This window comes from Anticarsia gemmatalis, chromosome 4, assembly GCF_050436995.1.
Source record: "Anticarsia gemmatalis isolate Benzon Research Colony breed Stoneville strain chromosome 4, ilAntGemm2 primary, whole genome shotgun sequence".
Lineage (NCBI taxonomy): Eukaryota > Metazoa > Arthropoda > Insecta > Lepidoptera > Erebidae > Anticarsia > Anticarsia gemmatalis.
The window spans coordinates 2,173,444-2,196,466 of record NC_134748.1 but is presented as its reverse complement, the minus strand read 5'-3'; the positions used below and the strand labels follow the sequence as shown (position 1 = coordinate 2,196,466).

Genomic DNA, 23,023 nt, shown 5'->3' with positions numbered 1-23,023 from the left:
CAATACAAAAGACACTGTTAGTACAATTTACTCATATTTCGAAAACTAATAGTACTCTATTTACTAATGTATTTCATGTTACTACCTATATACTTTCTATTAGCTCAGTGAGTTTATTTTAATTGTCCTGCGATAAATATCTAAAACGTTACAAAGTATATACGAGTAAGACGAAATATTGTAGCTCCATCTACATGTATGTTGGTGTGTTTAAATTTTGGCCTATAAAGCTGTCACCACTAACAGCTGTGTGGTCTCTATCACCTAATAATAGATTTAAAACACAACCCTTTAGAAATCTATGGCCACCAGTGAGATTCGAATCTAGGTTTGTATACGGAGACAGAACAGAACTTAAGTACAGCCAAAATTAAATACCCTGAAGTTTGTTGTTAGCTGATTCAAACAAAATCCGAGTTCAATGACCTTTGTATCATGTCAAATGTTTTCTAAACAATATGACAGGTTAGTTTTCTCAACGTTTAGTTTTGTACAAATAATGTGTAATAGAGGTAATACTTTCAATTTGCACGTAACTACTATGATCTTATTTTATGCGGCTGTATCAATAATATAAACAAGTTAATTCTCAATTAGACATTATAATGTATCTATGTACCAATTCATGTACTTTTACAAGCTGTCAATCATTCTTAAAATACTCTTTTAGTTATCAGTTTTTCATTGACCACTATCTTTTATTTAATAACAATGACTCAGTCTTACAAAGTTTATGAATGAATCGTAATCAGCCGGCCTGTGCGGTTGCATGACAAAAATACTTCATACCGTGGGACCCCCACTACACTGCGTTGAGCAATTATTTATACACCAACATGTGCTGACTTACATTTTAAATAAATATGTTGTTTAGTCTACTTGTCGTGTTTTGGTGATTCGTTTTTGTAAGCTCTTTGTCTGTGTGATAATGAGTTTATGAATAGTGAGTACTTTTGAGCTTCTTTGCTCTTAGCTCTTTTGAGAACCAATATTTAGATTTTAGTCTTTATTTAACTGTAATTTTGGAGCGAAAATCTCTTCATCTGCAATATAAATATATACTATTGGATAGATGATGATTGAATGATTTTAACCTTTAACAAAGCTGCGATGATTTTCAAAAATATATTTTAAAACGGTCAAGTACGATATTGCAAGGTAATTTTACATGCCTGAGGATCTTTAAGGAATACAGGGTCTTAGGCCCACACATGGCCAGTTACTGGACACAAGGCATCACCGTGGTCACCACCAAGACCCTATGACCACCATCGCGCTAAAAAAAAACATATTTTATATTGGTTAGACCCTCCCATCTTTGTTCGATACATGAATATTAATTACGATACCAGTAATATTTAGCAATTTCTCTTAAACAACGTTTTGTTGACGCAAAGTCTAGACGAGGCTAATTATATATTCCGAACTACCGATAAGCTTTATCCAATATATCTGTGGATTAGATAAAATACGCGGTTATTGTCTGTCGGCAAATGTTTGAAGAGGATTCTGAATATAAGCTGCACTGACATCGACACTTCAAATAATGTAAAGTCATACCTAATGATGCAAATGAAAATGTTTTTTTTTTGTATGGATTACTCTATTAAATTTATTGTTTTTTTCATGTACGTTTTCCTGTTTTTTAGTGCAATTTTTGAAGACTAACATCAGCATGTAGCAATTAAATATGAGCAGATACGAAGATTTATTTACTCCTTGAAAACGGGATAATAGAACGCATTTTTATTTGATTACTCCGAATTCATAGAAGTTTCGGTTAGTTTGGTACAAATGGAAACTAAACTACAATAATGAAAGCCGTTTTTTATTGTCCAGTTACTTCGCTTGCAGATTAATATTGACGTTTTGACAGAATTTATATAAATTATCTGTTAAAAACTCCAAAACAGGTCGAAACATATTATTTCATTATAAAAATAATGTCTCTTACACCAATCCAACCTATACACTTCTAACAATATTATTATATAGTTTCATCAGTAACACAAAATGCAATTCCCCTCGTGCCAATACGGTCCATCCATCAGGCATCAAGCAGATAAAGCCGGATCGCTCATTACGCCGTAAAGATGGCACAAACTGGCCGATCCATCAACGGCACCTCGCTTTCTGCCATTCACTGGTATTATGCTCGCAAGTAATGAGATCGCTTTGTAATGTCAGAGGTACGGCATTACTTTTAATAGGTATTGTGGTTGATGTTTTTGTCTTTAAATGAAAGACTGTTGGTTGTGGTAATTGGTTCTTATCTAAGACTTTTTTAGACCTAATAAATATAGGTCGCTTGGAAGAACAAGCTTGCACGACTATGTATCTAATTTCTGCTTTCTTATTTCTTTTGAGTGAACAAATCTAATATCTCATTTTAAAAACAGGAAGTTCTGTAAAAAATACAGATACTACAAGATGCTCTTTTTATAAAAGTTACTTGCGGATTGCCTTAATTTCTCTGAAATAGTAGTATTTTTACAGCAATCCTTTGGCGTATAACCGATTACAGCAAATTTGTCTTTGAAAGCACAATAATGAATCTTTTAAATTCAAATCAGTTTCTTGAAAATTCCCACACTAAATAAAGTAATAAAATTACTGGTATCTTTTGAATGAAAATTCCGATATGCATCAACTATTTTATAATAATCATGGCCTTTCTCGAGCCGATCAAAGGATAATAATTTCAATAGATAATTATCTACGCATACATGAGGCTGATGTTGCCGCTTCCGCATTATAAAGATTACTAAATAAAATGGTCCTGGATTGAAAAGTTCAATGACCTTTCTGTACTAATATTTAATTTTGTTTTCTAAATCATCTTTGAGTTGATATTCTCACTTCATTATAGTTTATTATGGGTTTTAGACTAAGTACGAATGAACACATGAAATGCCTGACTTTTTCCGAGGTTCTGTTTTACGGCGTACTTGTACTTTTAGATTCTGGTGACAGCAACAACAACAACTTACTAAACATCGGTTAATCAAAATAGTAGCGGGACTTTTTACATTTGGTGCCTTCGGAATATCTCATCTTACTATTAAGCAGCTATATAAACATCATATACGGAATATTGATAAACATACCTAGCCTATACTTCAAAAATCTGTATTTCGGCAAGTAATCCAAAAATACAAATACCGACGCTATATATTTTCTATTGCAATATCATCAAGCAAAAAGGTTCAACGACCTCCCAAACAGTGTAAAGACGAGTAAAGTAAAATATCACTTAACAAAGTATACTAGAGACTTCACCTATACTAACCTGTCGCGTGTCTCCGTCTGCATTTAATTAAACATGACAGTTGAAACGTTAGCGGTTGCAATGTGAAGTGGGTACAGTTTGAACTGTCATTCTAGTGGTATGTCATCTTGGGAGGTAACTAGGGGTTCTCGAATGGATTTTGGAAATTAAGAAGTTTAGTGCGAGATGTTAAGAAAGCTATTTCTATGGTTTTTGTTTCTTGCTGGTAAATTTATTAGTTTTTTTTTAACATATTACTGTCCCACTGGACAAAGGACTCTTCCCAAACGAGGGAGAAGTTAATCCTTGAGTCCACCACGCTGGCCAAGTGCGGTTTTTTTATGAATATGTTTTTATCAACTAAAGCAACCCATTTTGTAAACTTTGCCTGTAATGTATAAATAGTACAATGGTATGTGCAAGCCCTTGTAATAGTCATATTATTATGATTCTAGGAATTATCTTTGCAAATGTCATCGTTAAACTCCTTGACGCATGTTTTTCACAAAAAATTCTGTACTCAAGTTGAAAATCTGCCTAGGAATTAAAATTTACTCTCTACAATCGAACCAAAAATTTGGCAATTAATAAATAAAACGACTCTCAACATCTCAACTAACACATTTAAAATCTATCCTAATATTTACTACCCGTCTACTAACTTCCAAATTAATATTAATCTCTCGCTCTAATCAAAGGCCGATATAAAACCTCATTGAGTCTAGACTAAAGGCGACTGGAATGTTTAAGGGGTTCCGTACAAAGGCCAGGGTTAGGTATGAAGCACATCTCTATTATATGAGGCAGACGGGCAACGGCCGCGGTATACAGGCTGCGTGGAGCATAGTTTCTGAAGACAGCTGCGATACTTATTAGGTTTGGTGTTAGTATTTTTATTGCTTTTAACAGCTGGGTATCATTTTTGCTGAATATAAGCATAAAGATATCTAATATAAAGCCTTAAAATGTCTAAAAAAAGATAAAAATCCATTCTGCGAACGGATTTTTTATTTCATATCAGTTTTTTGTATTAAATTAACAAATATCCACAAATGAATGAAAATGAATGAATTATTCTAAGTTTTATTTTTATTACGGGTAGAAATTTGATGTAGAGTTTCATTATGGCTCGTCTTTATATGTTGAAACTACGAATTAACTTATTAGGAATCCTTTCTAATATAAATCTAATTGTCCTTATCCCTACGAATAATCTAAAGTTATTACGTGAAATGTAAACAAACTCTTTACTAAAACTACTTTAATATACATTACAAAACTCCTCAAAGAGTATTCTGCACCGAACCTGCTGTATATAAAGACAAAATACGTATTTACCTCTTGCAGGTGGAAATCACCGTCCAGGTGATTTGTTATAGTCATCCTAATGTTTCCCGAACAAATGTACTACGAGTTTCGAACTCGAATGCAAATAATGTCACTATAGTGGAAGGTAATGTGGTCTGATAATTTGGAAGTAGCTTATGCATTTTACCTTAGTTTAGGCATTTTATCTCAAATTATGAGAACTGATGTGATGAACATGATTGTGTTCGGAAATTGACAATTTATTGAGCTAATGTTGATAAAGCGCGAAATTTGCATGGATTGTTCAAATCATTGTTCGCTCAAACGTAAAAGTTTTGTTTACTAGGACAATGTAGTCGATTTTTTCCAATCGGCAGAAAAAAATATGCAAAATATCTAATTGTTTATAAGATCACTATGTATTATACATGTTGAGTAAACACCCAATTAATGTTAACTCACGAATGTTAATTTAAAGCGATATACCTTCGAGAACTCCTAGTACCCACTTAGTCTCTCGTGAGCGTCTCCATAGAGTGTGTACATTACTGTTCGTGTAATATTTTTATTGGAGCGTCAATATATCTTGAAGCGAGACAATTTATGTTAGAAAATATTAGTTTTCGTATTTATCTACTATGTTTAAACAAACTTGTGTTGCGCTTTATAAATCTTGAAGTATTAGTTTGTATTTTAAAATGTTAAAACCAATGGGTTGTGTAATGGTGCAAATATTTTCACGATTAACTAACTTTCTGGCTTTACAGACATACATTTGGTGCCTATTTAGGTGAATGAATTATTAAACCTCGATTTTTTTAAACTTTCTTCTATAGCAGTTCTTTTTCTAAACATCGTTAGACGATAAGATTAGAATGGCTATAACATAATGTTATGGACAAAATTTGAATAAATTTTGTCAATTTCAGGCAAGGCGTCGTTTAACTTTATCATGCAAACTGAAATAAAAACGAATACAGTTTTTTATATCATCTAGGTAAGTGTTGGGATTAAACTCCCCATAAATGTCCCAAAAGTAATTATTCGCAATAACCAATGCGACAAGCCAAGAAAAAAATAGTTGTTTGTATCATCTAGGTAAGTATTAGGATTCAACTGTAAACTGTAAATAAAAGTAAATTTTCGCAATACCTGAAAAATGCTACAAGCGACGAAAAGCCACTTAAAAACGCAGACAGCTCGCAAAGCATGTATCAAACTTATTTATACGATGTTAAGTTTGTGTTTGTAAATATGAACGTCGTCTGATCGGTTTTACATTGGCACTCTCCCTGCTAATGTCATGAATATAAATTGAAACGCGGTGGCAACTATTTGTGCTATCGTTAGTACAGGGGTTTTTATGTGTTCTTTATATTAACGTTGGAAAAAGGAAAATGTACAAACATATGAGTATTCGTAGAGGCTAGTGGTAAGTGTCAGATAACCTTATCTAATGGATAAAGTGAAAATTATTTCGATCAGCTAACAAAACTTCGTTATTCATTCACTTTATGTTAAAGTAAAGACAGAAGTGGTGAAATCGAGGTCTAATGGGGTTTGAAGGCGTATAATAGCTAATGAATACAAGTCTTTATTTTGCATCCTAGGTCTATCTTATACTTAAGCATTTTTTAGAGCAATATTAAATTGACAATGACAGAATGGGCTAAAAAATACGTGGTACATGATAGCAGGTATGTACATTTTTAAACGAATTTCAAATTAATACAGAAGCAGAAAGTGATACGGTTTCAAACAAAATATTGTCGTTATTATATTGGCAATATGTTCAGCAATATTTCTGTCAACGAAACGACCCTCAACTCATCCGAATATCTTCAACAAAAGAGTGAAAAATATATACCATCAATAACAGCCATTAATATAAAACCTTTGTTTACCAACTATTTTTTATATTTTCTCCTACTTTTCATAATTTATGTGGACATTTTTAACCTTTGACATGAGGTTGAACGGCCGGCCTGCCCGGATGGATAGTAATGGAAATTTTATGGAGCCTTTTATGGGTTTTCAAGGGTTTTCTTTCGCGAAACTGTGTGTTTTGTTAAAAAGAAGCGTTTTGAATGAAAATGAGGGACCATGGTGACGAAAACGTTCATGGTTATATTTTATGGTGTGAGTAAAGATGGAAATAATGGGAAAATGTTTGTTTATGTTATGTGCGTGAGGGTTTTTTATGGGAAATGCTGAGCTCGCGAGTTTTGGAAGAATATTCAATCGTGTATGGATTATTGCTACTTTATTTTTGTGTGTTTTGCGATCGATACCGTAAGGGTGGCGTGAATTGAGAAGGAAAAACTCGCTTCTTTGTCTTAGAAAATAATAATATGTTTTATGTACGTAAGTAATTTAATTGGCGAATTTATACGATAGTATAGTTGTTATTTTTAACTATGCAATTACTGAAGTTAGTGCATTCATATACGTATTTTTATGAAACGGAATCCTACTTGGATTAAGTTTCGTATTAAAATATTTTACGCGCACGTTATTTCACGGAATAACAACATTTAAACATTAAAATTTCACTGGAAAATAAAGCTCTGCTTTTAAATAATACTACACTGAAAAGCTCTTGATCCTTTAGCTTGAAGCTACTGAATGCGAATTTCACGTACGAAATACGTCCGAATTCCGAACTCCCAATAATTACAGGCACTCACACGTACATATTAACATATGTACCTATATACTTTGTAAACTGTACTTTGGCACTTCACGAAATGAGTGAAAGGTTGCTATTGGCAACTACGCATGCCTCATTTGCTAGCTATTTCATTACCTCTGTCTGTACCAGGATACGTTTGACGAGGGCCGAACGACCCTAGCTTAAACAACTGTAAAAACAAACTAACTATCCAATTTACAACCTTATTGTAAACAAAATAAGAGTTATACAACTCGCATTCGTAAGTTTGCAAACTTACTTTGAGAGTTTCGATTTCGAATGAAAGTTTGCGCATGCAAATTTGAATCTTGTGGCTTAAGGAATAGGTGTGGTTGTGACTGTTTTAAAATTAGGTTGTATTCTAAAGGCTTCAGGTAATGCTAATATTAATATGTTTGTTTTTGATGTGACCTCAATTATACAGGCGTTTAACGTGAAGCAGAGATTAATGGGGGACTTGTGTTACTGTTGATATGTTTAGTGTTGGGTTGTCGTTCAAAATATGGACGGAGTTTCAATAAATGTATTTCGAAATGGTTGTTTTTATGCGCAAAAATAATAAGGTTAGACAATTTTTATTTAAAAGTTTAGATATACTGACAACGTCATGATAATAACTTACGTTTTTAAACTATTTTTTATCATACATTTCATGAAAGTAAAGAACCTGGTGCTCTTACAAAAAAAATTGGTTTCCTGTTATGAAATAGTACATATTTTAATACTAAAATTATTTTATTTAATAACACAACTTTACATTTATATTATTATGCTATTATACTAAACTAATTAAAATACTTATACTAATACCTACTATACTAATTTACTATACTAGTTATATTAATTTTAATACTTATTATTACTACTACTGAACCTAAACCTCGTGGCCATACTATTGGAATAAAATTGTTTGAAAAATCGTGCCGCAAAGTATTTTTCAACAGATATATCAGTAACTAAACCAACGAATTCCAATAATTCTTCACGAAATCTATCACAAAAAATACGGAACCGATATCAACCATTACAGATGACGTACTTTGAACGAATCAGTACATAACGGCGAAACTTAATCATCTGTAAACTATTCTCTATTCAGAAGCTTGAAATTTTACGAAAAAAGGTCTGGAGAGATATACCGGGGACGAACACCACCAGCATAAGAAGAGCTCTTGAAAAGTATCAATTCACTTCATGTGTCGTGTATATTTTTGTGAAGTCGGGAGGGGTGTGGGAGGTCATCGTATGATGGTTGATGGCACAACAACGACGTGCCCGTTCAACCATTATTTCCACGTGATTAGACGTGTCAATGCCATGGGTGTGAGATAATTTTTAAAAAATAGGCACAGTCAGGTGAATAACGTAGTATTTATTTGCAGTATTCTCAGAGTACTTCCGGGAAAGTACTGTACAAATTGATGAATAACTGTTATTCATATTTTTCATTTAATAGTAGCATTTTGATTACAATGCGAAAGTTGAGGTATTTTTACTATCAAGAAAATATTTGGATTGTTCCTTACAGTGCGACGCAATCGAGTGTGAAATGTTAAATCAAAATTACACTAAGTATATCATAAAAAAATCAGTAAGAGATCACAAAGAAATATAATACTTAAATATGCCAAAAACTAGTTTATAGCAAATTAGGAAACATTAAGAAATCTATCAAAACCTTACCGAACATACAAAACCCTAATATCAACCCCTGAAATAAATACCTACACCCCCACTTACAATAAATACCTACACCCCCACTTACAACTACAAGGAAATCATCAAAAAATCCTGGGTGAATTTTTCGCTAGCATTCTCATGATAAATACGGCATGACTCTTGCAGACGGCAGGCGAGATTAACATGCTTGGAGCTGGCAGCCGCAACTAATGCACGCACTTTATCATACTACATATCTTGGGAAACAATTTTCTTATCGTTTAGTTCGCTTTGGGAAAGACTGGGATTATTTTTCGTGGTTTAATAGTAGGTTTAATGGAGGATTATTTAATGGCTAAGGGTATGAAAGAAAACTTCTTGGCAGAAATTGTGACATCAACGTCTAATAAGTTTTATTTAAAGTGAAATTGATGATGTCTGTTTAATTGAATGCAATTATTAGTAAATGAAAAGGAATAAAATAATATTTCTATTGATATATACATATACTTAGTTACGCATCAAACTTGATATAAATGGTGACAAAGATTTCACTTTTATTTACGTCATTGAAAGAAAATATACAATGTCTAAATCAAGTAAATACATACTAAGGTTATCTTAGTTTAAATATCGGTGCAGGTACAGGCATCTAAATACAACTCCATTCCAAACATTTCTCATTCACTCTGTATTTTTAAGTAAAACGCATCGGTCTAGCGCTTCAGGGTGCACAAACTCATCAAAATGATGAAACGGTCCAGACTCCCTCAGGCAACCGAAATAATACAGGCATCTGGAATAGATCATATCCCATCACTATCAAATAAAATCCATACGTCAGAAAAAAAATAAACCTGTCAAAATGAAAAGTGCAAGCTCATGCTAATAAATTTGGCAAAAATGTCCCCTTTTGACGCGTTTAGGAGTTGAAATAGGGGGCGTAGAGATAAGCTCCCCCTTGCCCCCCGAGCTATGGTATTGAATGGTTACAGGATCAGATTTGTAGAATTTTATGTGTGGTCATGCTTCTAAATAGTGATGAAGCAAATTAGGTGTGAGTTATTGTGATGACTTTGCTGTTGCATCTCTTTCTTTTAATACTAAAAAGACTATTCTTTGCCTCGAATGAAATAATTCAAGAAGGTAGAACTTCCTCTTTTTAATATCATTTTTCATTTTTAAATCTGTAGGAAGCAATGAAATCCAATAATACCGCCGAATCATGCCAAAATCTTACTGGACGCATCCATTCGTGTTCTGTCTGGACGAATAAAAATGTTGTGTTTGTTCAGAAAGTAACAAGTAGTTTTTCAGACTTACGATTAATATCTAAGAAACATTAGAAAACAACAGTCAAAATTGTTTGATTAACTAACCGATAAAATCGGCAGCTTTGAGAAAAGTTTATGTACGTGAAATAACATATCAGTAATATTTATTAAATAAATAAAAACTTTTATCACAACCACACAAATTCTTTAACCAACAAATCTGAACCTTCATAAAACAGTAACTCTTTAATTCCTCTCACAGTCGTGATGTTATCGACGTTTCAGCCTGCGTTCGAACGATAGGGACGCGGGTTCGACTCCCGTCTGATAAGCGTGATGGAGGTGCGCGTGCCTCTGCATATGTTCCCGACATTACATACAAAATACAAACATACAATTTTTATGCAAGCGAAATTCAACCCTAGGTTAGTAACTTTAGGGTTGAAAATGGGGGAGATTGTTTTGGCTATTGACTTAGCTGGGTAGTCATTATTTTTTAGTAACGTTATGAAGGAATGGAGTTATGCAAAATGTGGGAAGTAAGCTGTTTAATGAGGAGTATGAGGATCGATATGTTACTTTAAAAAAAGGAGTGTGTTTTAAAAATCGTGTTGTAAAGACTTGATGTTTTATTGCAGTTCAGATTTTCTTTGATTTTAGAATCTAAATAGAGATGTTTAAACATATACTAAAAATATAGGTAGTTTTGATTCCCTATTTCATCAAAAATTTGTATTTGCTAGAATAATTTAGTATAATCGCACCTAGAAGTAGACACGCCCGACGTAGGCATACTTTCATAAATAAACCTGAAAACATCTCTAGCAAAATCTGAAAACATTCAACCCTAGCTAGGGGGGAAACAGGCATAAAACGTCACAATAATCGGCAATTAAAATAGAAAATTGACTCTCACCCAACTTTCATGAACTTTAATTAAAAAACTACATCAAAATCGTTTTAAAACTGATCGCATAAATCATTTCCGCGTCACGAACTCCTGTTGACTATACAACTATTTTTGATAGTCAACGGGGCCATTTGATAGTCAATAAAGTGATAATTACCGGGGGTCTGTCGATGATCAATCATCATTAGAACGGATAGGGGAGAGTATCAGACCGTTTTTATGAAGGGATCATCAGGATAATTACTTGATTTTTTATCTTAATTAGTTAATTCTGGGTGTTCTTTGGGGCGCACGTATTTGTAACATAGATGGTTTGTCTAGAAAATGTTGTGTGCCACTAACAATGAAGGCAAGGACAGATATTATCAAATGTACCAAATCTTACGATTTAGGAACCGTAACAAAATGTTTCTTACTTGAAGATTTAATCAAACACAAAATTTCTAGAAGATGCAGATATCTTTAGATCAATTCAATAAGTCGCAAAATTGTTTCAATCAAGACAATATACCTATACATACTAGGATATCGGGTATTTGCGCAACAATATCTAATGTATTACGCGAAACCATCACAGCATTGTTATCAAATTATACGCTGCAAGAATGTATCTATCTACTTATATCTATTATCATATTCCTCCCGCCTACAAACAATTAAGTCCCTTCGCAGAATCTTCCGGAATCTGTATCAAAGTCCCTAAACATTCCTCACCAAACGACTAAATCATGAACAACTTAACCGTTCAATGCGTGTAGGTATTATTAAACCCTTTGTTCGAGGGGTAATACCCAGCTGGCAAACTATCCCATCTGATATATGGCTGAATTAATACCCACTTACGGCTTAAGACTTTCCTTAAGTCCATTGTTTTGGAAATTTCTAGTTAAGACAATAGGGTTGGACGGTGAGAAATCGAAGATCTTTGTTCGTGTTAAGTGGTTTATGTCAATTACAGTGCGTGTAAAATCAATTATAATTATATGGACTATTCAGGTATAAATATAATAAGAGTATGCCCCATGGCAGGGTGATTTTAGAATAGTAGATTTTAGAAATTTTACATATCTTAAAAGTAAAATTTAGACTTACTGAACAAGTACAAGAACGTAGTTCTTAATAATCTCAAGCTTACCTGAAAAGAACAATAAGTATTATTAGTACATTATTAATAATTTAAGTCTTAGTTCAAATTATTTACAGATATTTACATTTGCAACTTTTTCTAATGGTCTAATCCTCAGTAACATTCAAAGATTGAAATGATTTAGGTTCAGGTTCGCGCTATAAATTACTTGACACACAAATAAAAATATAATAGTATTACTATTCGCTAAGCCATGCCACAACATCACTATAATGTCTGGGACAATCTTTGATATCTAATACACATTTCACTAATCCTAGAGCTTAAAGGCAATAATATGAGTAGTATTAATACGATGTTTGTACAGCCGGATATACCCGCGGTTAGTTAAGGGTTAACACTGAGCCTTTGTTTGTTTGACGTATCGTCTGAAGGGAGGATAGGTATTTGTTAATTATTCTGTTGAAGGCTAAATTAATGCTTAGATTTTGAATAAATTGTGGCTGTATTATAACTTAAAAAAGCTCAATTTTTGTTGTAAATCTTCTTATAGTGTTAACCCATAATTATGGTTTAGACAAAATCATGGCGTCTGCCGAACAAATTATATTGTAACCAAAATTCAGATCAAACCAAATCATTTATTTGTGAGAAAAATTTGATACAAATTAGTTACTTTTCTCCAGGTCTAGTCAGTACTAATTCATTTTTCAGAAATGATTTTTAATAGTTACTAGGTATGTTTTAGAAGTAAATAAAAGTAGACATAAAATGTGATTCGATTTGAAATAATATATGTGATATTTTATTTATATTATAAACTCTACATAAGTGTCAAAAGAAATATCTTGCTAAGTGTTATGAGATTTCGATAATATCATTCTGAATGGCGATATCAAGTATGTATTGGTCAATTTAAGACATCGAAATCACCAGGTATTTCCCACACCACACTGAGCACGATATATTACTATAATCGTATTAGATCTTGACTATTATCACATTTCACTTTACTGATAATCATCTCATACATGAGATAGAAAAAAATGACTGACACTTAGCAAAATAGTAAAAATAATAATTTTGATAGCCAACTGAGCAAAACACCTTAGACAAAAAAATGTGTCGAAAAGTAAATCAGCCCTTGGTAAAATGTATGTATGCGTACCCAAAAAAATTGTGACGAGCAAAGTCGTGTCTTAAAGTTAGTTCTACTATTTAAGGAAGTGTCAAGTTCGAGATAAACACACATTTCTGATACAAATCTTGTATTTTCTTAATATCTTTTTGTAAATCCCTGTTATCTCTGATATCCGTACATTATGACGCCTTGTAGTGAATGAACCTCTAAAATATCTCTACATTCTTCATTGTGAATTTACTGACATTATGGGTTTAAGCTCCACATTTTGACAAATTTATTTTAAAACACTTTTCAGTAATATTGTTTATTTCTGTGTCTTTCTTAAGAAGTTGTGCAGAATTCGTACTAAATTTCAATGTTCATACCAAAATAACAAGATTGTATTAGATTATGTAACTAATATTTGCTCATTAATTGTGTCGTCGAGATCAAAGAGATACCGTGTTGTTATTATAATAGAATATTTGGTACAAATAGCTTGTGCTTCCTTTGTATCTATTGCTTTGCGCAGTAAACATTATCTCCGATAAATTATTTCAAACAAGCACTGGAAAGTTGTATCTTTAAAAACAGTAAAATTATTAATGGAAGGTTTCTGAAAAATCTAAAAACCTTTTGTTCTACATATAAATATTTAGAAATATATAAAAATAGGGAATGATCCCTGAGAGCCCAAGCCTGCGTCGTTTTAGCAAAGTTGAAATTTTGAGGATTATTACCAAATGTGATGTTATTGTGCTGTAAAATGACGTAGTCCTGGGGGCTCTAGGATCTTGGACTAAAAGAGAGCCAATCAAGTTACGTAAAGGCTCGTAATATTAGCAAGCTTTAACAAGCCTTTTGATGCCAAAAATGCGATATTATTTTGAAGAAACACTACATTTATATTTAACTCCATATTCCAGAACCTTCATAAATGAATACTCCCATGTTTAACTTTAAGAAACGAAGACTGTAGTTAAGATTGTTATATACTACTCAATATTTTACATAAACGTCACCATCTTGGTTCACATTTCAACCGTGTGTTATCATAAAATGATATCATAAAATAAGTTTCTTATGTCATAAAAAATGAGCAAGACTTTATTAGAACGATTTTTACGGCGACACCTACAGTATGATGTTAGCCGCACAAATCGAATCGCATGCCGCGGTTTACGATCAACATTAAATTTGATACCTCGCACTTTTGCCGGGTTTTACTGTTAATCATAAATGAAGGAATTTAATTAAAACGTTTGTCGCAGTCGTGGACTGATTTGAACGGTTTTAAGTGCAATGTTGTATTTGTTTGAAAAATATATTTTGTGGGATGGGGATACTAAAATCACCTAATTAACGTATGTCATATGTGTCTAGCGAAGAAGTATTAATTCCAGCATTCTGAGAACGGTCCCAGTGAACAGCGTTGCGGCCGAGTAATTCAATGCATAGCACACTTTCCATTCTCGTTCTTTTATAGTTTGTACATTGTCATTTTAACTGCACGTTTGGCGCAGTGGTTTAAGCGGTCACCTCGCCGCAACAACCGTAGCGCCGCGTGTGGTGGGTTCGAATCCCACCCGGGACAAATCTTTGTGTGATGAGCACGAGTATTTGTTCTGAGCCTGGATGTCAATTTATCTATATAAGTATGTATTTAGAAGTATATAAGTATGTTTATCAGTTATTTGGTGACCATAGTACAAGCTCTGCTTAGTTTGGAATCGAATGACCGTGTGTGAGTTGTCCAATGATATTTATTTATTTATTTTTGTATAGTTTAGGATAATTTAAATATGATTCATCAAATACGATTGTCAAGAAGTCAAATCATGTTTATGACATGCTTGCGTATCTCATTATTCGTTTACCGACTGGCGAGCACAAACGTTAGATAAATAGGGCTTAGTTTTTTCTAAGGGTTTTTTTTATATTCACTTCACATAATTCTAAGTAGATCAAGAGATAATAAAAAAAATCCTTTATACGCTTTGCTAGGAGCGCTAGCTAATATTACGTAGGTACAAAAGGTAGTAGGAAATCTCTCCTTAGGTGAACAATCTAACTACCGCCACCGTCATAGTACAACTCATGTGACCTGACATCTTTATCTATTGAGCTGAAGACCTGGCGGCTGATAACGATCAAATCTTTGTGATAACATCGATAATCTCACGTTTGTTGTGCGTCAGTTGTGTCACAATTGACTCCTGATTGTCCTAATCTTAGACCACACAGTTGCGTATTAATTCTTTTCCGTGATTTAGTAGCGCCATTCTCTGTACTGCAAAATTAGTCCTACCGCCGCTTTCTAAGTCACATGCCTAGTCGATTATAAGTGTCTTATTGTCAACTAATTCAGAACATAACGTGACATAATTATGATAGCAGATAATTATTTAGGGCCACTTATTGGAGTAGTTAACTTGTAATCTTAGGTTTTAAGTGGTCACGATCACTTGATCTAATTATTTAGCCAGGAAATTATAGATAGCAATATTGATACTCAATTAAATACACGATCTTTAAAATATATGATCCGCCGACCTGCGTGGCTTAGCATGAATTAAAATTTTATCCACAATTTCAGCTGTAAAAGAGACATTACTACAAAAAATAAAGGAGTATAGTAACATGCTGGTCACTAGGTCTCCAACCATTTCTATGCTAAATAGTTTCAAGATTGGATAAGCGACAGACAGATAAACTTTAGAACTTTTTATATTAATACGGATATTTAAAAAAACGTGACTGATCAAAAGTGAGTGTTGAATACACTCAAACATCATCGAAAATCCTCTAAATTGTGAATGGAATGATAATATTATACATATGTACCTTCAAAATATACTACACTTATCGTGTGCAAAAACACTTGAAAACGCAACAATGTAACAGACAATTAAATAAATAATTTATTAATAATTGATAATTTGTTCGTGTTTCCTATAATTTTTGTGTATTGTTGTATATAATCTCGTATTATGGAATCAGAGTTCAAGTGCCGGCGTCATCTCAAACGACACTAATGTCCGATAAGGATTATCACCCGCAGATAAATGTATAAATCTCGAGAATCACAATCATTAGATCTAATACCACCGTGCGTTCAACACAAAAATGACTTTCGTAGTCGAAGCCTCGGAGAAAAAGCAAGAAACGAAGAAAAAGTGCCTTCGAAATATTTGCAGTACGAAATTGTTGAAGAAACGACTACCAATCTTAGGATGGTTACCTAAATATAAGACTGAATATCTTGTTCAAGACTTCATCGCTGGTATTACTGTAGCCCTGACTGCGATTCCTCAAGGTATAGCATACGCAGTCATTGCTGGTCTACCTCCAGAATACGGACTGTACGCGTCTCTCACGGCTGGACTGGTGTACGTATTCTTCGGAAGCTGTTACAATGTCACCGTCGGACCAACTGCTATTCTCTCCGCCATGACAGCTAAATACGTGACGGATTATTCAGCTGACTTCGCTATACTCGCCGCATTTCTCGCAGGAATATGTATTTTACTCCTCGGTGTGCTCAATCTTGGATTTCTGGTTGAATTTATTTCAATGCCAGTGATAAGTGGTTTTACCAACGCTGCCGCGCTCCAAATTGCTTCGTCACAATTAAAGTCCTTCCTTGGATTGAAAGGGACATCTGGAAATTATTTCTCACAGTCTGTGCATAACGTGTACACTAATATAGGTACGATACAACCGTGGGAGCCTTTCTTTGGAACATGCACTATCATTATTTTGGTATTGCTGAAGAAGCTGGGAGAAGGATGTCAACGAACTGATGGTTTCGTCAAAAAAACAAGATGGTTCCTATCGTTATCAAGGAATGCCGTCGTCGTGATCCTTGGCATGATCATTGCTTACTCACTGAAATTAATATACAATTCTGAACCCTTGGTATTGATTGGTGATATCGGAAATGGATTGCCGAAATTTGGCTTACCGCCATTTGGAACCACAATCGGTAATGTGACTTATACTTATGCAGATATGTTCCAAATTCTAGGATATCAATCGCTCGTCTTGCCATTTGTAGCTATTATAGAAACTGTGGCTATAGGGAAAGCGTTTGCTGAAGCTGGTCGAATTGATGCTACACAAGAAATGATCGCAGTTGGACTGTGTAATGTTATTGGGTCTTTTGCACAAAGTATGCCAATCACTGGATCGTTTACCAGAACAGCATTAAACCATTTTTCTGGAGTGAAGACACCGGCTGGTGGACTTGCCAATGTTCTTCTTCTTACAATAGCCTTAACATGTCTGACTGATGCCTTCTATTACATACCAAAGGCTACCTTAGCTGGTCTTATCATCACTGCTATGTTTTCAATGATGGATTACAAGCTCTTCGTGACGTTATGGAGAAACAGCAAACGAGAGATGATACTTTTTGTCGTAACTCTCGTTATGTGTTTATCTTTTGGTTTAGAATATGGTATTGTAACCGGTATTATTTTAGAGGCATTGTTTCTTTTGTACAATGTAGCAAGACCTACAGTAGATGTTGAATTACTAAAGTGTGAGAAAGGAGAATTATTAGTTGTTAATTTGTCTGAAAACATGCCTTATTGTGCCGCTGAATACGTGCGTCAGAGAGTCATGAAAGCATCTTTGACTGCCGCTACTAATTTACCAGTTGTTCTAAACGGTGTTAATTTAAGAAAACTAGATTATACTGCGGCTTATAACTTAATGACTGTTTTGAAAGACTTGGATAAAACGAATCGCGTTGCGTTGTTGAATTTTGATGTAGATGTGAAGAAATTGTGCTTGAATGTTGATTTGCAGTTGCAGAGTAAGTTTGTGTATGCATCTAGTCCGTTAGAGTTGACTGATATTTTTACAAAGGATGTTTGAAATTTAGTGTTAATATTAAATGTTATTAAGTTTAGGAATATGTTAGGTTAAGCTGAGAAAAGTACAAAATAACTATATGTATAATGTGTATATCTATTGTGTTTTATGTTTTTGTGAACAATATTGTGATAAGTTATTGGTGTAAGATAATGTAATGTGGACGTAAATATAAGAATCTATACAAAATATGCTTAAAACTTATGTATTAAGTTAGGTTAATTAGGTTTAAGACATGTCTTAAGATTTTACTTCTAACATTTTGTATAATATACGCTTATCGTTTACATTGTTTTATTTGTAAAATATCTACAAATAAATCTATTCGTTAGTATTTGACGTTTAGACAATGAAAGTTCAATACCATCGCATCGAAAATAGTAATCTCAGTATAATTTTTTCCACCTGTTACAGTCCCAATACTGGGCAAGGGTCTCCACCTGAACAAGAAAGTTCCCAATATACGATGTCAATAAAAAAGATAATCAAGACAGCAGGAAACAATAAAATACGTCAGTCAATCAATAAGTCAAATTGAAACATAACCAGTATTCATCTCATGTGATGTGACATATTACTGTTGAGTAATAGATAAGATTTCTTCATGTCGTCAGTGCCTCGATTCTCTTCTACTATCGACTACCGACAACCGAACTGTCATCGAGAAATTTTGTATGAAAATCTGATCAGCGCCTCTGGCGGGTGTCGTAGGGAACATTTTGGCAGTACATCCTAATTGTCAAAATTTCGATAGCTAGCCGGTTGTCGGTACTCGATAGTTGTACAGAATCGAGGTACAGGAAACAATAACATACGTCAGTCAATCAATAAGTCAAATTGAAACATAATCAGTATTCATCTCATGTGATGTGACATTGTATGTATAACTGTTGAGTAATAGATAAGATTTCTTTATGTCGTCAGATGTCTTTCTACATAACGATAATACTCGTAGATTATCTTATAATGTACTCGGAAATCACTGGGATTTGATTCGTAATGTTCGTATTTCGTATAAATAAATCTAAATCTTATTTAATAGATATCAAATCAGATACAATGAATGGTAGTACATAATACACTTTTATAAATTACACAGATAAAGGATAGTTGGGTAAGGTTAGTTATGTAAATATCAAATATCATTGGACAACTCACACATGGTCATTTAATTCCAAACTAAGCAGAGCTTGTACTATGGTAACCAAATAACTGATAAACATAATAATAACATAGTTATATACTTCTAAATACATACTTATATCGATAAATTGACAACCAGGCTCAGAACAAATACTCATGCTCATCACACAAAGATTTGTCCTGGGTGGGATTCGAACCCACCACACGCGGCGCTACGGTTATTGCGGTGAGATGACCACTTTAACCACTCCGTCAAACGTGCAGTTGTGACTTAAATCATGACTTTTAAAATAAGTTTTAAGTTTGCTTTTATCATAAATTTGTTGCTATGTAAGGTTATCAATAATCTCAGATTAAGATAAACCATTCACAGTTGCAGGCCAGATGTCTAAAATCCTAAATCCTACTATCACCAGGTTTTCCCAGAAAATGCCGAAAACAATGAATAGTCTGTCATTTTCCATTCAAGTTTTTGCAGTCACTCTGACAAGACGTGTTTTATCAATAACTACACTTTCTAAGCATTGTTGAAGATTTGACAGGTATATTTTTGTACCAAATAGATAAAAATGATGAAACAGAAACGTAAAATTAACAATTTAATAGTAGCAATAAAAAGTAATAATATGAATCTAGGAGCTGCTAAAATTAAGGTTTATGTAAACATACCTTTATTCACTTTTACAGTGGTTTTACAACTGGTATACAAAGTTGTAATTACTTATCAGTAATGTTCTTGTCTAGTCGAAATATAATAAAAAGTACTGTTCTTCAATGACACATAAATATTTTCTAATTTGTGTCTTTTTAGAATTTTTCAAACCGGTGTTTTAGGAAACCACTTTATTTTTCTATGTAAATATGAATAGTAGCATGATTTTCCACAGTCGGTACTATTGACAACTAAGTGGTTGAAATTAAATAATTTATTGAAAAAAAAGTTCTTGTTTACTACGCTAGAGGCGTTGATCAGTTTTTCAAACAGTTAGCTGACAGTGTCTAGTATGAAATCGCGCTGCTTTTGTCACATCAACTACACACTTCAAGGTAAACTTACAACAATACAAGTACTTAACGAATTTTCATAAATAAGTCGACAACTCTTGGTCATTTATGTGTGAAATCAACGATTAGAGTGGCTTTAAAAACAAAACTACAAACATTCGTGTGCAAAATAAAAAAATGTATTCTGTACTATAATATTTATATTGATATTTTGTCACGTACTCTATATACGGAAGAACTTAATACTCCCAGTACAAGTGGATAACCTGCACTTATGTGTCTGATAAAATAATCCTACATTGTAACATAGATAAACGAAATCTTGAGAGCGTCGATCATTCCGTGCATTTGTGTCGCGGAGGCAACACGCCTCCAAAATGACTATTATAACAGAAGAAATACGAGATAGACCGTATAGAAGAAAAGCGAAAAAATGCTTGCAGAATACTTGCAGTACTCAAATGTTGAAGAAACGGTTGCCTGTGATTGGATGGCTTCCAAAATACAAAGCTGAGTATATCATTCAAGATTTCATCGCTGGGATTACTGTGGGACTCACTGCTATACCTCAAGGTATCGCATATGCAGTCATCGCTGGACTGTCTCCCGAACATGGACTGTACGCTTCCCTTACGTCTGGAATCGTATACGTGTTCTTCGGAAGCTGTTACAACGTCACTGTTGGACCGACTGCTATCCTTGCCGCCATGACAGCGAGATACGTAACAGATTACTCTGCTGACTTCGCGATCCTCGCCGCATTTCTCGCCGGAGTGTTTATATTACTGCTCGGAGTTTTAAATCTTGGATTTTTGGTGGAATTCATATCGATGCCAGTGATCAGTGGATTTACAAACGCTGCTGCGCTTCAAATTGCCGCGTCGCAATTGAAATCTTATTTTGGATTGAAAGGTTCGTCCGGTAATTATTTCTCGGAGTCAGTGTATAATTTCTTCGTGAACATAAAGACAGCTAAGATTTGGGAGCCTGTGTTAGCAACGAGTACTATTATAATGTTGATATTACTAAAGAAAATGGGAGAAGGTTGTAAACGCACTGATGGATTTTTTAAGAAAACAAGATGGTTCGTTTCTTTGTCAAGAAACGCGGTGGTTGTTGTTGTGGGCATGATTATTGCTTATGTTTTAAAGGTGATATACGACTCCGAGCCTCTTATTTTGATTGGTGATATTGGTAATGGACTACCGACGTTTAGCTGGCCTCCATTCGGAACAGTAGCTGGAAATCAAACTATTAGTTTTATAGAAATGGTACAAATTCTTGGTTTTCAATCGGTTGTTATACCATTCGTGGCAATATTAGAAACAGTGGCTATAGCTAAAGCGTTCGCCGAAGGTGGAAGAATCGATGCTACACAAGAAATGATTGCAATAGGACTTTGCAATATCATTGGATCTTTTGGACAAAGTATGCCAATCACTGGATCCTTTACAAGAACTGCTTTGAACCATGTTTCTGGAGTGAAGACCCCAGCTGGAGGAATCACGAAAGTTCTTCTCTTAGTCATTGCTTTAACTTACTTAACTGATACATTTTACTACATACCAAAGGCATCATTGGCTGGACTAATTATTACTGCTATGTTTTCAATGATGGACTATCAGATATTCGTTAGCTTATGGCAGAATAGTAAAAGGGAACTATTATTATTACTAGCGACCATGATTATGTGTTTGTTCTTTGGATTGGAGTATGGGATAGTTACTGGTATTCTTCTAGAAGCGTTATTCCTTCTGTATAATGTTGCAAGACCAGCAGTTGAAGTGCAACTACTAAAATGTGAAAAAGGTGATCTGATGGTAGTCAATTTGTGTGAGAATGTTTCCTACTGTGCTGCTGAATACGTACGGCAAAAAATATTTAGAGCGACGTCTAAGGCCGTTTCAAATATACCTATAGTTTTGAATGGTGGTAATTTGAAAAAGCTAGATTTTACCGCCGCTTTTAACTTAATGGCTATTATCAAAGATTTGGATAAAACAAATCCAATTATTCTGCTCAATTTTAATGTTGATTTGAAGAAATTGTGTTTGAATATTGATTCAAGTTTTGAAAGCAAATTCGTGTATGCCTCTAGCCCGCTAGAATTGACTGATGTTTTTCCAAAAAATGTCTGAACGAGTGTTAAAATAAACGAGTTTAAAGTTCGTCAATTGATTGAATTCGATTTTTTTATTGAACCATTTCATAGACTTGATATGGAGCTGCAATATGGACATTTGACGTTGCCAAAAATTAACATTAACTAGCAAACAATAAAAAAACATTTGCGAATTAAAGATGGAGATCCATATCATCTTTGATATTTATATATTAAAGGGCAACATGTCTGGTGTAAGGAAGGATACAAGAGACAAGATTAGATAATTTTCTTAAGTATGTTTGATGAATGTTTATCTTAAGTCTTTAATTGTTAACTATGTAATGTACTTTGTTCTAAGATATACAAATGAATAGTTATATTAATGATGTTTGAACTAATGTTTATTATGGTTGATGATGTTAGGTTTATCTTAGGTTATTGTAAGTTGAAAATATACATTTGTATTTATTAACTTGTTTTACTTTCCTTGTTGATATATTATAGATTAATGATTACTTGCAATGACGTCCAACGCCATTACCGATTTATAAAAAAAATTTAACCCACTGCTG

The 23,023-nt window shown here is 33.7% G+C and overlaps 3 protein-coding genes across 6 annotated transcripts in view; 2 read left to right on the top strand and 1 right to left on the bottom strand.

Moving 5' to 3' along the window:
• LOC142972194 (uncharacterized) overlaps positions 1–23,023 on the bottom strand; it is a 421,890-nt gene that overhangs the window by 174,191 nt on the left and 224,676 nt on the right. The gene's annotated exons all lie outside the window — the stretch shown is intronic.
• LOC142972196 (sodium-independent sulfate anion transporter-like) lies at positions 16,441–18,639 on the top strand. The gene has a single exon (XM_076113073.1). It carries the CDS (start codon positions 16,448–16,450, stop codon positions 18,200–18,202), a length of 1,755 nt encoding a protein of 584 aa, XP_075969188.1. The 5' UTR covers positions 16,441–16,447; the 3' UTR covers positions 18,203–18,639.
• Positions 20,687–22,995, top strand: LOC142972195 (sodium-independent sulfate anion transporter-like). Its single transcript, XM_076113072.1, has one exon. The coding sequence runs from the start codon at positions 20,725–20,727 to the stop codon at positions 22,483–22,485; it is 1,761 nt and encodes a 586-aa protein (XP_075969187.1). The 5' UTR covers positions 20,687–20,724; the 3' UTR covers positions 22,486–22,995.